General features: G+C 41.0%; 1 protein-coding gene across 1 annotated transcript; it reads right to left on the minus strand.

The window, feature by feature from the left end:
• Positions 1 to 12819: 12819 nt before the first annotated feature.
• Positions 12820 to 15318, minus strand: rpl36 (ribosomal protein L36). The gene is made up of 4 exons (XM_084011608.1): positions 15257 to 15318; positions 14673 to 14767; positions 13504 to 13638; positions 12820 to 12945 (listed from the first exon to the last, which is right to left on the minus strand). The coding sequence occupies exons 2-4, from the start codon at positions 14763 to 14765 to the stop codon at positions 12856 to 12858; spliced, it is 318 nt and encodes a 105-aa protein (XP_083867734.1). The 5' UTR covers positions 14766 to 14767; positions 15257 to 15318; the 3' UTR covers positions 12820 to 12855.
• Between the last annotated feature and the right edge of the window lie 2239 nt (positions 15319 to 17557).

The following is a 17557-nucleotide window of genomic DNA, read 5'->3' on the forward strand; positions in this document are numbered from 1 at the left end:
CATTAACAAATACACAACAACATTAACTTCTACCGGAAAGGGTAGGTACTTGCTATCATGACACATCATTGCTGATTGGATGGAGCACATCCATCTTTCTAACTTTCTTTCTTACTAGGTGGAAGGGCTGCTTTGCTGCGGAGATGAGGGGGATTGGGGACGTTCTGCAGCCGCTGTTCAGGTGGATCCCGGAGATATGCGTTCCCAGAAGTTCTGCTAACCGGACCTGAAGTCCACCAGGACCTGATCGGGAGTCATCCAGCAGTGACGATGATGCAGTGATCGTCTCATTATTGAAAGAAAAATGAATTAAGCTGCGCATGATCCTGCTAACTGCTGGATGACTCCTTTATTTTCAACGATCCCGGTCGGTCCAGGTGGACTTCAGGAGGTCGGTGGTCCAGTACTTCTGGGACCGCAAATCAGAAAGAAGACCACCTTTCTCCACGATCCAACTGCTGTCCTGCTCTTTTTCTTTTTTCATGAAGTTAGTCGAACACAGAATCTCCCTCCCTGTTGATGAATTTTCACAACGAATATGTATTAAAAAAACGCATCTGACTCAGTGTGCGAGTTTTCTGTGCGTACCTTTGACTGGACTCAGGATGGAGGTCAGCGATGGTCAATGAGTAGGGTTAACTTGTTTCCATAGAGGTACTGATGGAACTTGCATACTCCAAAGACTATTACTAGCGCCTCCCTCTCGATCTGAGCATAATTTTGTTCCGCTTTGCTGAGAGTTTGTGATGCATAGGCTATTGGTCTTTCTGTGCCATCCGTCATGACGTGCGAGAGCACAGCTCCAACCCCATAAGGGGAAGCATTGCACACAAGGTGCAGTGGCAGCTTAGGATCACAGTACCAATACTTCCTGTGCTTCAAGGAGTGCTTTTGCTGTCTTGAACGCTGACTCCCAGGCTGACATCCACTGTCATTTCTCCCCTTTTACGAGCCGTTCATTCAGTGGTTTCAGGACAGGGGCCAGGTCAGGGACGAACGGTCCAGAGTAGTTTAGCATTCCCAGAAATGAGCGTAGTTGACTGACATCAGCTGGTGCTGGTGCTTCCACATTCCATCAATGTACTAATAACATAATAATAACTAATAATACACCCGCACCAAGTGAACTGAACAACAGTTGTGGAATGATTGTTTAAGGTTAGAGAAAACATCATGGATTGGACATCAAGAAGCATTAAGTAGTAAATGTTAAATTTTGGGTTTACATGGGACACAAACAATGGACTCCTGGGTGAAAGTCTTTGTCTGTTTGACCCATCTACCCCATTGTTAGTGGACTTTCTCACTTGTTATATTATTATACCACGAAATGTTGTCACATTTTGACATTTTCCTTCTTAACTCACAGACCATTTGAAATATGCTAGTCATCTTGGAGTGAGAACATGTTGCTTGGACATGGTCTGTGGTGAGAATATGTCAGGGACAAAGAGTGTTTTTGGTCTTTAATCATCTGGCACCATCACCTGGGGGGGATCAGCACCCAACTTGTGTCCAAGAGGCCCCTTCCAGATCCATAGCAAGGCCTTTTTAGCAGCCTCCAGAATGTCCTTTGTGGCTCTTCTACACTACAGTGCTTCTACTCTCAGGAGTTTGAGAGTTTGCTGATGTGAATGGCCAGCAAAGCCCCCCACAGGAACCCAACTATGACAGTCTTCCCAAGGGACAGTAAGTTCCAGCAGGACCACTTGCCCTGTAGATGCCGATGTTAAAAACAGGTCTGGGTGTAGCGTACTGCCGACTTGGAGCTGTCAGCACAACTCATACTGCAAACGAGAGCAAGTACAAGCACATCTTTTTTGCATAGCAAGAGAGGATATGACTGAAAGCCATGTTTTCATATAAAGGCGAGTAGAGCAGGGTAATGCAGTGGGTGTGAGAACTGAGAACTTTCGTTTGAACTTGGGCTGTGGCAACAAAACATATGATTCAAAGGAGGGATGGTCAGAGGGTGTTTCCCAGGTAGGGTGCGGCATATTTTTGCTTCAGTTGAAAGCAGGTGTGTCTGTGACTCATGGAGTCACAAAATTAAAATGTTATTAATGTCAGTCAGTGTCTGTCTTGGGAGTTTTGGTGCCATTGGCAATTTGGCACGAAGCAAACAGATTTAAAAAGTGGTTGGTGTCTGTGCTCCGTTAGATTCTTGGCCATGTTTGATACAGAGGAAAGACATTCTGGTAAACTTCTAAAAATGTTTCTCTCAGAACAATAGTGACATTGCCATCAATAAGAAGCTAAACATTGCAAAATGCCCTTTTAAGAATGAACAAACTGACACAAAGTTACAAATAAGACGGACAGAAATAGTGTTGTAAATGATGATCCAAGCTGAAAGACATTTGATGAGCTGCAGTCAACTGGAAACAAGTCGAGGTGAATCTCTCTCTCACTCAAACCGCCTACAACCTGCAGCCTCTCTTCAGTCACCATGGCAACACTGTTGTTGATGTGATTTCCTTCCTGTTTTGTTGTTGTGGCTATAATACCGCTGCGTCAACTTTACAGCTAAGTGTTAAAGTCATCTTAGGGCCCGTCCACACGGAAATGTTTGTGTGTGTAAACACAGAAGTCTTGTACGTTTGGGCTGCCGTCCACACGGATCCAGAGTTTTTGGTGCCTGTAAACACACTTTTTTGAAACCAGGTCCCAGGGTGAAAAAGTCAGAAACGCCACCCTTACGTTTTGTGTAGACGGCAAATACGCATACGATGATGTCATCGCCCCACCCCTTGACATCTCATAACAACAACAATGGTGGCCTACATGCTTGTGTCCGTGCTGTAGCAGATATTCAGCCTGTTTGGGTTACTATGGCAACATATTCTGCTCCTCTGACACTACGCTGAGCTAAAAAGCACTACGGACAGTTTGTATACAGCGTGCAAGCTTTATGCACATGCTCTGTCTCCTCTTCTTTGTTTTTGGTGTATTAGTACTACAGCGTGCTGAGTCGTTTACAGTCGATTCTACAGTCCTTAGGACTCTGATTTTTCGGAGAAACGACACCAAGGAAAGCTGGGGGAAAAAAATATTGTTTTGGTACGTGTTGACGAGGCCTTACTGCTAACTGCATTGGTAGCTGGTAGGGACCTGCAATCAGCAGGTAGCCCCGCCCCTAAAGCATCCCCTGCTTTCTGGTCTGTTTGACTCTAACTGGACCATAATCAGTCAAGTGGACTTTCTCACTTGTTATACTTGTTATACTTGTTATACCACATAACTTGCAGTAATGGTCATTTGTACCCCGTCACTGCAGTGCACAAATGTGCACACTCATACAGAGTATTTGTGGTTTTGCAGAATAAAACAATGACAACATTTTGGGCTGCCTGGAGCTGTGTGATCTATAAAAAAACAGAAATGACCACGACGTCATTCAACACATTTGTACAGATTTACACTGTCACATATATTTCTTGAAGATAACCCAAATGCCCCATAATAAATGTATGTAAGTGTGCTCTGTAACCCTGAAGCAGCAGGTTGATGTGGCCTGCTGATTCCAGGGGTGGAGTTTCTCTATTTAGTGTTCTCAGTGTGAAAACTGGTTCCACAGGAAACTGCCTATATGCCTGCTGAAAAGGCTGAGCAATCACACACACATACAAAGACGAAGCAAACAGACCTGTCATATACACTGAAGCTAACCCAGCCAAGACAATGACTCCCCTGCATGTCATAACTTTACTTTGAGCCGCCTCGCATTCCTAAGCCTTGAATAAACGCTAACTAACACCAGATAAGCACAGTTAAGTATTTATTGCAATGTGTATCAATAATTGGTTAACATAACATAGCTCTAAATCATATTTAATGATGTTTTAGATTTATCATCTCTTCACCATGATTAACGGGCAGACTGTTTATAAATGTGTTCAAAACCCATGGAGCTTCTTCACCTTGAAAATGAACTCAAGGTCCACTAGATTTCTTCCAGAACGTTCAGTAACATTTAAGAGTGAATGCCAACCTCATAAATAAATATAACGGCCTATCGATAAAAGCCTACGTCATGTCCACATTGCGTACCCATGCATGCGCTCGTGCATGAACCGTACCGTGCTCAAATCCACCTCTTCCAACTGTGCCGGGCCAAGGAAGCGTTCTGTTCTTAAGTACGGAATGGAATCATTACACTAGACACACAATCCGGACTTTAGGCTCCATGGTGCCTGGGCGCGGTACGGTTTTGGTGCAGTGTGAGCGCTCCCTGAATGGGAAAATGGAGCAAGACTGTTGGAAATATGGGTGCTAGCACTATCTTGACCTATCATTAATATTTCTGTCTTATCTGCATTTAGCTGCAGGAAATGTTGTGACATCCACTTGCGCATCTCATGATGGCAATTCAGCAGGTTGACTGTGTGTTTAGGGTCACAGCTCAGATAGATCTGAGTGTCATCTGCATAAAAATGGAACTAATCATTTGTCTTCGTACAAGGTGGCCAAGAGGGAGCATGTAAATGGAAAAGAGAACTACAACTGTGCACCCCACAGAGGACACCTGTTACAGATGACCTGGCATCACCAATACCGACACAGAAACCTTTCTGTTAGGTAGGACCTCAAAAAAGCTGGCTTTGGTTAAGATCAGAGGAATCAAGAGACAGCATTTTTAAAGAGGTTTCACGAGGGTTTAAACATTTCAGGAACAGAACTTGTCAACAGAGAGCAGTTTAACATTTACAAGATAGAGGGTGACTCTGTGAAATTTTAAAGCAACAATATTTAAAGGACGGGTTGAGCTTTTCATTTTCATGATCATATCAGTTAATGCTGAGGGTGAATTGGATTGAATGAGTGGAAGGAAACTGTGCAGGCGTTGTCACCAGTAGTTGGAGAATCTGGGGGAGAAATGAGAGTATATTCGAGTAACAAAGGACAAAAGTTCTTCGCATTTCTCAGGGGAGGCATCTAAAGCCTTGCCTGAGGGAGGGTTGACGACACAGCTCACATGCTGAAGAACATTCTGGAATTGGACTGATTTTTCTAGTTCTAGAATGTTTGACCTCTGTGTTTTGCTTCAGCATCCGAATATTTTCATCTATCCGGGGCATCGAGAGACGACTGGGCTTTTTAGTTTTGAGGGGAGCAATTTCATCGGAAAGATGGAAGAACATGTGTTATTGAAAACATGAAATTTGCAGAGAGAGGCAACACTAGTGGCGATGTTTACCGCAGTATTGAATTTAGCAGCAGAGGATGCATTAAAAGTTCTAGATCAACCGGTAGTTACATTAACTAGTTAGATTAACTTTATCTTACTATATTAAACATAAGGTATTGATGGCTGAGGTTCTGTATAATTGAGCAATTTATGACAGTAAAAACAATCAAAAGTGAATCAATGACTCATGATAATTCCTCCGTCATGTGTGTGTGTGTGTGTGTGTGTGTATGTGTGTATGTGTGTGTGTGTGTGTGAGAGAGAGAGAGGGAGAGATAGATAGAGAGAGAGAGAGAGAGAGAGAGAGAGAGAGAGAGAATGAGGAAATTATAGAGTGGGAGTGGTGGAGATTCCTGAGTGTGTTTTCTGTCTGCTTGTCCAGGTCATCACCTTCGTCTGTCACCTGTTCTCTCCTCCTCCTCCTCCTCCTCCTCCTTTCTCTGCTTCGCCCCCTCTGGTTTTCACGTGACTGAAACATGAGCTTTCAGGAATGGAAAATCGGAGGACCTGTAAGATGAGATCTCAGGTCAGTCACTCAAACAAAGACCGCACACTGTTCACAGAATACGGTGGAGTTCCTAACACTTGTTAAACCATCTTCAGCAGCGTTACTGAAGGAGAACAAGTTCACACTGGACTGACTCATTGATTATTATGTACTCAAGTTATATATTGTAACATCACTTTGTTATGTTATTATTTTAATACAAACCATGATGTTATTTAATCTTAAAAGGTTAAGCAATGTGGCACGCAGTTGGCGGAGTGGTTAGAGCTAGAGGTGTAACGATTCATTCGATTAATCGATGATTCGATTGTCAGTTCTATAGATTCAACTAAATCGATCTGCTAAAATAAATAAATAGAATGAATCGTTTTGGCTTCACCAATAATCGATATAAATGCATTTAATCGGATGGATCGTGATTCTTAATTATGATTAATGTTTTAATACGTTTAAGACACTCTCTCCCCTGCCAGCATGTAGTCTACTTAAAAATGTTACAAATAACTGAGCAATGTATAAACAAAATATTATGCAGGACTACTTTTTTATAAAATAAATATGTTATTTTTCACCTTTCAGAAGAATACAGATAGTCTCACTCGCATTATTGCATGTTTATTTAATGGATATAGAATTTTGGTTACAAGTTACTGAATCGAATCGTGGTTTAAAGAATCAAATCAAATCGAATCGTTACAAAAAAAAATTGTGCTTGAATCGAATCGCCAACTACTGTATCGTTAATCAAATCGATTCACTGTGAAGCCAAAGATTCACACCCCTAATTAGAGCGCATGCCATGTATGAACGTATACACGCAGTAGACCCTGGTACGAGTCCCAGCCGGAGGTCCTTTTCCTGCATGTCACACGCAAACTATTTAAATGATTATTTTATTAGCAAACTAGAAAAAATAAGAGGAAACATGTCTAATCTAATTAATGATATATCTCACCTATTAATAAGAAATAAAATCATGAATGGAAAAAACCCCAAGTTTAAACTGGAGAATATAAGCACTAACAAGGTAAAGGATTTCCTAAAAAATTGCAAAGACAAACCATCGGGTGTTGATGGCCTTGACAGCAGGCTTCTCAAAATAGCTGTTGATCAGATAGCTCCTGCATTAACCCATATAATCAATTTGAGTTTTATGTGTGGTACATGTCCACAAGCATGGAAGCAGGCGAAAATAATCTCACTGCCAAAAAACAAGAGAATGCCCTTTTCCAGCTCAAATAGCCGTCCTATAAGTTTATTACCAGTATTACGAAAAATAATGGAAACGATTGTATTTGAACAAATTAATAATTATTTATCTGCGAATAACATTATCTGTAACTCTCAACATGCTTACAGAAGGGCTCACTCCACGGCAACGGCGCTGACTAGCATGTCTGATGATTGGCTTAGAGCAATTGATAACAAAAATATGGTTGGTGCTGTATTTCTGGATTTCTCAGCTGCTTTTGATGTAATTGATCATCACTTACTACTAACAAAACTGTCCTGCTATGGCTTTGAGCAATCTGCACTTAATTGGTTTTATAGCTATCTATCAAACAGGACACAAACAGTATTTTTTAACGGCAGCTACTCAGAAACCAAAACCACGACATGTGGAGTACCTCAAGGGAGCTGCCTTGGTCCTTTATTATTCAGTATTTTCACAAATGATTTACCGTATGTATTAGAGAAAGCTAACACAGTTATGTATGCGGATGACGCAACCATATATACATCAGCATCTACTAATAATGTATTAGAAACTATTATGAATAAGGAACTAGAAAGTGTGGCTGAATGGGTTAAAGAAAACAAGCTGGTCCTGAACATATCTAAAACCAAGTGCATGATTGTAGGCTCAAATCATAATATTGATAGAAATCCTGTATTAAATATTAAAATCAAAGATATCACTATAGACCAGGTACATGAGACCAAATTGCTGGGAGTGACAGTTGACAACAAATTATCATGGAAAAAACACATTAATAATATGATTGCAAAGATGGGTAGAGGTATATCAATTCTAAGAAGACATGCAACTTTTATGAATATAAACATCTTGAAAACAGCAATCCAATCGATAATATTATCACATCTCGACTATTGCCCAGCAGTTTGGTCAAATGCCACTGGAGACATGTTAAATAAACTACAATGTATACAGAATAGAGCTGCCCGCACAATACTGAAGTGTGACTACAGGACAAGGATAATTTCTATGCACAAGAAACTTAACTGGTTACTGGTCAAAGACAGACTATTGTACTCACTGTTTGTGGTTATTAGAAATATATCTGTCCTAAAAACACCTGTTATCTTGTTTAAAAACCTCGCTTTTAGTGCAGAGAGTCATAAATATATCACCAGACATGCAGCTGTAGGAAACTTTACATTACCTGAAGCAAGATCTAACGCCATCAAGCGTACGGTTTTGTATAGAGGTATGAAAGAATGGAATTCACTGCCGAAAAATATCAAACTCACCACGAACACAAAGAAATTCAAAATATTAATAAAACAGCATTTATCAAAGTAAGACAACATGGTATATTTATATATGGAGTATATTTCGATGGATATATGATATGTGTTATTATAATGTATATTCTGTAGAATGAATGTATATACAAGTATGATGTGTGATGTGTAATGATGTATACATATATGATATGTAGAAATGTGGGTAATAGGATTAGTATGTGAACAATTAATATAACGAAGAATGAATGAAGCACAGTTAAGAAATGTAAACACTTATTCTGTTTTTGTTTTGTTAGGTTAAGCATATCGCTCACTTGTTTTTTTGTTTTAAATTTTTATAATGTTTATGTTTTGTGTTTTCAACTGTATATTTGATACTGTTGGACCCCAGGAAGAATAGCTGTGGTTTTGCTGCAGCTAATGGGGATCTTAATAAACAAACAAACAAACCCCCTCTCTCCTATGTTTCCTATCTGTCCACTGCTAATAAAGGCCTCTATGCCTAAAAAAATCTTTAAAAAAAAAAACATTAAGCAATGCTTCATGGATAGAAATTCATTAATAACGTGACGTCACAATGACAAGGTCCACTTCAGTCTGTGTAATGTCTGTGGTGAAAACAGGTGGGAAAATGTGTTTATTGTTGTAATACTAATTTTAACCACAAGAGGCTGAAGGGCACCCCACCATGTTACAAAATAAAGAACGTATAAAGGATATCAAATCTTTTGGATCACACTTTGAAAATAGATCACCAACTTGTATTTCTTACTAGCCATGACAGGCTGGCGATGACAACGTAGGAATAGTCTTCTCATCACCAGCCTGTCAGGACGTCTCACGTTGCCGGTTGCCGTCATGTGTGGGAAAGTGTTGACTGTCTGATCACTGGGCGTTGCCTTTCAGTCCTAAACGACCATTTCAGTTTGACGCAGAGTTCAGGAATGTTTTTGTTCAACTATCTACTATAGTTTCTCCAACTGTAAACACTTCTATAGGCATGTTGCGCTGCAGCCGCGGCTCGCTGCGACACATAAATGCACACGTTGTTGAGCAGTTCAACGCCCTCAGCCAACGTTGGAGTCGAGCGCTTCAACAAATGAATGTGAGCGCTGAAGTAACAGTGTGTGATAATCCAGACCGGATCAGACATGTTTCAGTTCAGGAAAGCAAGTTCACTCAAGAGGGAAAACAAGAACACTTATTTCTAAGGAGTGGCATTAATCAAAGGTAATCATCGCTTTTTTGTGGAGTCAGCAAACGCCACAAACACATTTATGGAAGGGCCACACACCCTGACGCTGCCAGCAGAGACAGACGAGAGCTGTTGTTTTCTCAGCAGCTGCTTATTTGGGCCAAATGTGAGTTCCAACCTATTATCCTGTCATTTATTCTGATGATCAGAGTAATCTCAGACACCGTGCACAGGCATGCAGGACTGAGAGTTGGTTACTATGGTTACCTGTCTGTCTCTACATGTCAGCCGTGTGATAGACTGGTTAGCCTACCTGTCTGTCTCTACATGTCTCCCTGAGATAGACTGGTTACCTGTCTGTCTCTACATGTCAGCCGTGTGATAGACTGGTTAGCCTACCTGTCTGTCTCTACATGTCTCCCTGTGATAGACTGGTTACCTGTCTGTCTCTACATGTCAGCCCTGTGATAGACTGGTTACCTGTCTGTCTCTACATGTCAGCCCTGTGATAGTCTAGTTACCTGTCTGTCTCTACATGTCTCCCTGAGATAGACTGGTTACCTGTCTGTCTCTACATGTCAGCCCTGTGATAGACTGGTTACCTGTCTGTCTCTACATGTCAGCCCTGTGATAGACTGGTTACCTGTCTGTCTCTACATGTCTACCTGTCAGACAGACAGATGGACATCTACACACACAGCAGCACAGTGTGATGTCACCAGAGAGTCTGAGTGGACGATCATGGCTGAAACTACGGCGTGGGATTCAGGATCTAGTCATTATATAAAGAAGAGTCCAGACACCCAGGCCGGGGTCCGTGAGCTCGGGAGTAAGGACAGCTGCCGTGTCGCGGTCCAAGCCCCTACAGCCAGACCTCCTCCCTCCTGGTAGTCTGTCAGACTGACCGTCCACGCTGGAGCACCAAACATCACCTGCATTACCAGGGGGCGTAAACATTGTGATGTTTATCAAGTAACGTTTTAAGAGTTCAAACATAGTGCTCAGTGTTGTTTACTCGGCTGGTTTCATATTATTCTAAAGTAACAATAGTCTTGAGTAGTTTTGGCTTCTCTACTCTGCCACAGATCACATGAGCTGCTGTGATGAAGTTGGATCAGCTTTCAGATTTCAGTGTTTCACTTTGATTTTCGGGGCGATTGTGAATCCGGCCCTCAGTGGGTTTCATGGTTCTGGTTTCATTGACTGTTACATCCTTAACAAATCAAACATCAGTAACGTTTTTCAACTAAATAATGAGTTCATCAGGATCTGATGTGGGATTTGAGTCTTCTCTTCATTTGGGAGTAGTACATTTCCAGGGTCATTTTTGTTACTATTTAACATAAACTGCTCAAAAAAAAGAAAGGGAACACCTAAACACCACATGCTAGTTCTCAATGAATAACAAATATACAGTTGGAAATCTTTATTCATTACAAAGTGCAATGCGTTGACAAAACAACATAAGGATGATTAATGAAATCAAAATCCTCATCTTATGGAGGTCTCGATTCAGAATCATACCGAAAATCAAAGTGGAAAATCAGATCGCAGGCTGATCCAACTTTTGTGGAGATTTTTCAAAACATGTCGATATGATCCTCAGTAGTGTGTGTGGCCTCCACGTGCCTGTATGCACTCCCTACAATGCCTGGGCATGCCCCTGATGAGACCACGGATGGTCTCCTAAGGGATCTCCTCCCAGACCTGGACCAGAGCAGCAGTCAACTCCTGGACAGTCTGTGGTGTGACATGGCGTTGGTGGATGGAACGAGACATGATGTCCCAGATGTGCTCAATAGGATTCAGGAACAGGCAGGCCAGACCATAACATCAATGCCTTCATCATGCAGGAACTGCTGACACACTCCAGCCACATGAGGCCTAGCATCATCATGCATTAGAAGGAACTTAGGGCCCACTGCACCAGCATATGGTCTCACAATGGGTCTGAGGATCTCATCCCGGTACCTAATGGCAGTCTGGGTACCTCCGGCAAGCACATGGAGGGCTGTGTGACCTTCCAAAGAAATGCCTCCCCAGACCATCACTGACCCACCTCCAAACCAGTCATGCTGGAGGATGTTGCAGCAGCAGAATGTTCCCCGCGGCGTCGCCAGACCCTGTCACGTCGGTCACATGTGCTCAGGGGGAACCTGCTCTCATCTGTGAAGAGCACTGGGCACCAATACCGAATCTGCCAATCTCTGTGATCTCTAGCAAATGCCAATCACATTGCACGGTGTTGTAAGCACAGGCCCTATTTGTGGACGTCGGGCCCTCAAACCACCCTCATGGAGTTGATTTGGGACCGTTTGAGTTGAAACTTGAACATCAGTGGCCTGCTGGAGGTCATTTTGTAGGGCTCTGGCAGTTCTCCTCCTGTTCCTCCGTGCACAAAGGAGCAGATATCGTTCCTGCTGTTGGGTTGTTGTCCTTCTTCGGCCCCCTCCACGTCTCCTGGAATCTCTTCCATGCTCTTGACACTGTGCTGGGGGACACAGCAAACCTTCTTGCAACAGTGTGCATTGATGTGCCATCCTGGATGAGTTGCACTAACTGGACAACTTCTGTGGGTTGGAGAAACCGCCTCATGCTACCTCTAGTGGTGCAAACACTGCCAAAAAGAAAAAAATCTGCCAAAAAGACAGAGAACAGAGAAATGGCCTGTGGTCACCACCTGCAGAACCATTCCTTTATAGGGATGTCTTGCTAATTGCCACTCGTTTCCACCTGTGGTCTGTTCCATTTACACAAAAGCAGGTGAAATTGATTCTCAATCAGTGCTGCTTCCTAATTGGACAGGCTGATATCTCAGAAATATGATCGACTTTGAGTTACATTGTTGTTTTAGTGTTTTTTTTAGCAGTGTATATTTACACTTAAGTATATTTTCTACCTTGGTAAAACATGGCGATATATGCATCATGATATGGGGGTTACAACTAAATATATTATGTAAAAACATTCTCCGTAACAGTTTGTCAATTTCTGCAAGATCCAGCTTCATATCAGTACGGAGGGGTATTCCATCAAAATCGCTAACTCGATAAGCCTCGAGGACATCTCATGTGTGTTTTTTTGTATAATTGTCTTTAGATCAGAGAATTAGACCAACATTTTTCATTGAATTAGTTAGTTAGTTCTAACCAGGCTTAACCAGGTAAGCGCCTCCTTAATTAGCGAGTTTGGTGGAATACCCCTCTGATGTGCAATCTGTGCCAGTCTGCCATGAATCTTTGCATGTAAATAGCTTGAGACTTGACACAAAACATCACTAGTGTATCGATATTTTCTTAGAAGAATGTTAAATGACAATTTCCCCAAAAAGAGAGCGCTCTACATAAAAACAGAGCCGAGGGGGACTGGTTTCAGATCAGCTATTAACCAGCGTGCTGCACCATCACAAGCAGAAGACAAACGGACCAGCAGTCGAGGTTCTGTAGTTTAACAAACGTTTTATTAAATGACAGATTAGTCCTTCTTGGCAGCAGCTTTCCTCATGGCGGCCAGAACGTTGCTCAGCTCCTCCCTCTTTCTCTTAGCACGAATGTGAGTGCCGATCTGTGGAGAAAATACAGCAGCGTTTGTGTGTGAAAAACAAACTAAACAAATCTTTAAAAAACATTTTAAAAAAGTAATCATAAGTCATACGGCCTCCCGAAATAAAACGGTAAAAAATATTCTAAATAAAATTAGTTTTGCTGCACCATAATTTCTGCAGTTTTACAAAGAAAAAGGCCCAATTTTTCTACAATGATGAGACCACTTTTTTAAAATCCTGATCATAAAAATTCACCATGATCAATTCAGTGTTTTTCAGTGTTTCCATCATATTGGAAAAGTGATAATGAAAATAAATACTTTGATATGTATGTATCCCTTCATATTCATGTATCCCTTATTTGATCTTATTTAAGATTAGATTTCCACTACAAAGAGACAAAATGTAGGTTTCCAGTATGGTTTATTGGTATTTTGCTGATTATTATATAATATGGTGAAGTGCAAATATTTGCGTGAACACGTTGCTTCGTATAAAGCTCCACCACAGAGCGTCGAAATACTTGAGAGCTGACTGAGGCCGTTTTTACATACACAACAGTGAAACAAACTCCTCACCCTTTTCTTGATGAACTTGAGGGCTCTCTTGTCCTTGGACACCTTCAGCAGCTCCATGGCTCGCCTCTCATACGGAGCGAAGCCACACACCTCGCGGATCATGTCCCGAACAAACTTGCTGTGTTTGGTCAGACGCTGCGGAGGAAAGATGAGGTGAATAAAGACGACGCTTTGAAACACTTCATCTGAACTTTGTGAACTCCTCAAACTACCTATGGTTTAAATCAAGTCTTATGACAATGTGACAAGTTTTACAAAAAGGAATTATAACCAGGCAACCAGTTTTTTTCACCCATCACAGTAAACAGTAACTGCTGTAACATCAGCCCTGACATCTTTACAGGACCGCTAGTAGGAACTCTGCACCGACTTTAATAAGAGAAATTAATGTCAGCTGCAAGATGCAATATGGCTGCACCATAATGGAACAAAACTGACAATGTAATCATTTTCCTGCAATATACATTTTGCCGTATGAAACTATCACAGGAATTTCAAACCTGCATTTTTTACATTTTAAGTTAAATGCGTCTATTTTGTGCACTTTGAATGTTAAGTTAGGAGTCTAGATCCATAAACCATTTCCTGGTCTAGTAAAAAAAACATCCATTAAGTGCCTTTTTATATCCATACAACCAGTATGGATATAAAAAGGCAGGCCCACAAAAGGCTGGTCAACAAGACGGTCAGATCCGCCGGCCGCACTTATATTGTTTATAGTAAGTTATCGGTGTATTTTCTTGACAGATTTGTGCACTAAATAAAATAGACCAGGATCTGGAGGGATCATAAGCCGGCTGCAGACCTTCACACCACTGTGCGTCCTGTGAGATTAGTCACATTGGTCTACATGGGCGCCGAAAGGCAGCGCTTCGCCAAAAACCATGGCGCTTTGTATCATTTCTGCGTTCAGTGTGAACCCGGCGTAAAGACTATATACAGTTCATGAAACAGTGGAGGGCCTACATAGGTCATTCATCAGAAACACTGCATCAGTAATTCAAAATGAGACACCTTAAGTTAGGAGACATTTGAGAAATGTCAGTGTTGCGTGTGTACTTGCACTAGACAACCCAAAATGATGGACTAAAGCCGTGTACTGATACATGATGAGAAAAACAACGGTGGTGGTGGTGAGCACAGCGACTCGGCAGCAGACAGATACTCACCCCGCGCCGGCGGCTGTGTTTGGGCGCCGTCACGTTCTTGGTGACTGGATGGCCTTTGTTGAGGCCGACGGCCATCGGGTAGCGTATAGCCATGTCTGCAAGGATCACACACAAACAACAGGTCTAACTAGGAGTTCGGGGCAGTCACGTGGTAACAGCATCCTCGGTTCAGCTTAACAGTAGTAATGGTACACTGAAATGCGACCACAACATGCGTGAGAAACCCGGTTCCGGGACGTTGGGAGGGAACATGGTCGTTAATTCATATACAGTTTAAACTTCCGGACATACGGAAAGCTTAAACGCGTCTCCGTACATCTTGTAACGTTTTGCGGCAGTAAATCTAATGAATAATGACCAACTATCGGCTAGTGTGGTGAACGAACAGAATCACTGATGCTGGTTATTCACTGACGGGGCGACAACTTTTTATTAATTTCAGTTGCTGTTGATCTCCAATACTGAACACAGACGTGTCGTGAAGTCAACAGGTCGCTGTAGTTTAAATTTGTTCGCTAGAATCGGACGGATGGCGGAGATTAGACGTGGCTTTTGGCTGAAGGTTTTCAACATTAAATTCTTACCTGCTGTCTATGATGGCGGTGAAACCGGAAGGACTGTTGGAGGAGAGAGGCGGGGTAATCAAAGGTTGACCCGGAAATCGCTTGTGACGTCGGCAGCGCAGCGCCCCTATCGGCCTGGAGGTGGTACTGTTGTTAAGTTTGGGTTGGTCTGAGGTCAGCTCAGGATAAAATCTGGGATCAAACATAACTCCTTTGGTATTGTGTCCCTAATCATATGTTCAATACGATTGGAGGATTAAGATTTCTTCTAAGAGCAGATTATACTATTAATAAATTGGCTGTGTCATCAGAATTTCACAAACAAATACTGTTACATTGGAAAATGTTATAGGGACACAACCCCATACCACTACACTGTGTAATAGTAGATATGTACTGTACAGGAACACATTTTTATTTTATGGAAGCTGGTATGAGATAAATATATGGTCTATACCTGACTTAATGTATGTTGATGGTAAACTCTTAAATTACGAACAATTCTGCACAAAACATAATTTCAACCCCTCAAAGTCAGACTTTACTAAACTACATAAAGCACTTCCCCAACAATTTGTACTTCTGACAAAAATATAATGGCACACCAATCCATAGAGCCACAACTGCCCTCACTATTAATCCAGGGGATAATAATCATGGACAAAAAATGTAATAATCATTTCATAAGGAACTGCTTAACTGAAGAATTATTTCCTGGTAGACAAAACAGAAATTACATCCTAAATAAATGTGATAATAAGACAATTGATAAACTAAGAAGAATATATCTAACATTTCCTATACCACCCAAATCAAAAGAAACACACTTACGTACCATGTATTTTTCTCATGCCATATTATAAAGATATTTTGGTTTGATTTTCACCACTTGATAAAAATGAAAATCTCATAATTTCCAGCTCCTATCTCTAAAGATAATATAACTTTTGGTATGACCTGGCAAAACAAAAATGATGAACTCGGCTGTCATGTTATTCTATATCTTTCAAAATGTTTCATTCACAAGCATAGAATCCTGAAGTCATCTCCCAAATATTGTTTTCCTAAGTGAATTTAAAATGTACTTAAAATCCCTAAAAATACTGAAAGGAGCCAAAGTGCAGCGTTTATGATGTTATGGAAGAATTTCCCACTGAAAGGCAGCTAAGACATAAAAGAGCTATCTTCCCCCTTACACGACATGTATCATTATAATTTAGTGTCTTGTCATTTTTTTTGTATGACCTCATACTGTAAGCACTTCTAACACTTTGTAACTCAACTATATATGAATATTTTCCCACTTGTTTTTCCACTTTCGAATCCTTTTCATACTGATGTAACCTGTTAAAGTGTTGATGATGCACATGTCAATAAAATATATATTTAAATAATTAAACAAAGAATAGATAAACATATACAAAAAAAAACAACAACACAAAAGGGATTGTTAAGACAATGCCAAAAGAAAACAATAACATAAAAACTAAATACATTACTGAGATTATGAATAATCATTTCAGAAGGTAATTATGGTAAGAGCTCTTTAAACCACAGAGATACACCAGGGGCTCATCACCTCTCCGGCGACCAGCAGTACTTTGTTAAAAGCAATCAGCCTTATAAAGTGGGGATTGCCCCTCATATTGATAGTAAAACTGATAAGTATCCCAGTAATGTCAGTGTTTGTGTGGTTGGGATCTCCACCCCCACAATCCTTTTTGATGTCCAGGATAGACCCCCGATGTCCCCGATTCAGTTTCACATGGAGTATTCAGAGTAACTGCTATCTTATGGATGAATAAACTGTAAGAGTGTATGTACCGTGTAAATATTAAATATATGGTGTAATGTCAAATGACTCATTTAATCCTAATCCTAACCCAAGAATTTCTGGCTAAACTATGTCATTTATTATTGAGCATATTGATGACAGTTTTGTCATATTTTGGGAGAATGTGGTATTTGCTCTTCTGGAAAACACAAGATACATATGTATTTTCCTTTTTTGGTGTGTTTCCTTTTGTATTTGCTATACTTTGTCCTTAGAGAGAGAAATCAGGGGCCCGTCTATTGAAGTGGATCTGTCGGTAAAAGTCCTGGAAAATGTGTGATGTCTTTATTAATGAAATAAAGACGTGTCAAAGTGTCAAAGCTCGGGCAAAGTTAAGGAAACAAACTGTCGTTACACAAGACAATCAGTGACTAGTTGAACTGAACTGAAAGTAGTGAATCAACAAAGTGATTCCACCGCATCGTTCATGGATGTACAAATATTAGTGTAGAGTTACATTTAGGAGATCTTTGTAAAATAAAATAAAA

This window comes from Eutrigla gurnardus (assembly GCF_963514095.1).
Source record: "Eutrigla gurnardus genome assembly, chromosome: 6".
In the NCBI taxonomy this organism is placed as follows: Eukaryota; Metazoa; Chordata; class Actinopteri; order Perciformes; family Triglidae; genus Eutrigla; species Eutrigla gurnardus.

Coding starts and splice junctions, on each gene's coding strand:
- rpl36 (XM_084011608.1), bottom strand. CDS start 14,765: ATGGCTATACGCTACCCGATGGCCGTCGGCCTCAACAAAGGCCATCCA. Junction 13,639..14,672: donor AACACAGCCGCCGGCGCGGG/GTGAGTATCTGT, acceptor TTTCCTCCGCAG/CGTCTGACCAAACACAGCAA. Junction 12,946..13,503: donor TCAAGTTCATCAAGAAAAGG/GTGAGGAGTTTG, acceptor TTTTCTCCACAG/ATCGGCACTCACATTCGTGC.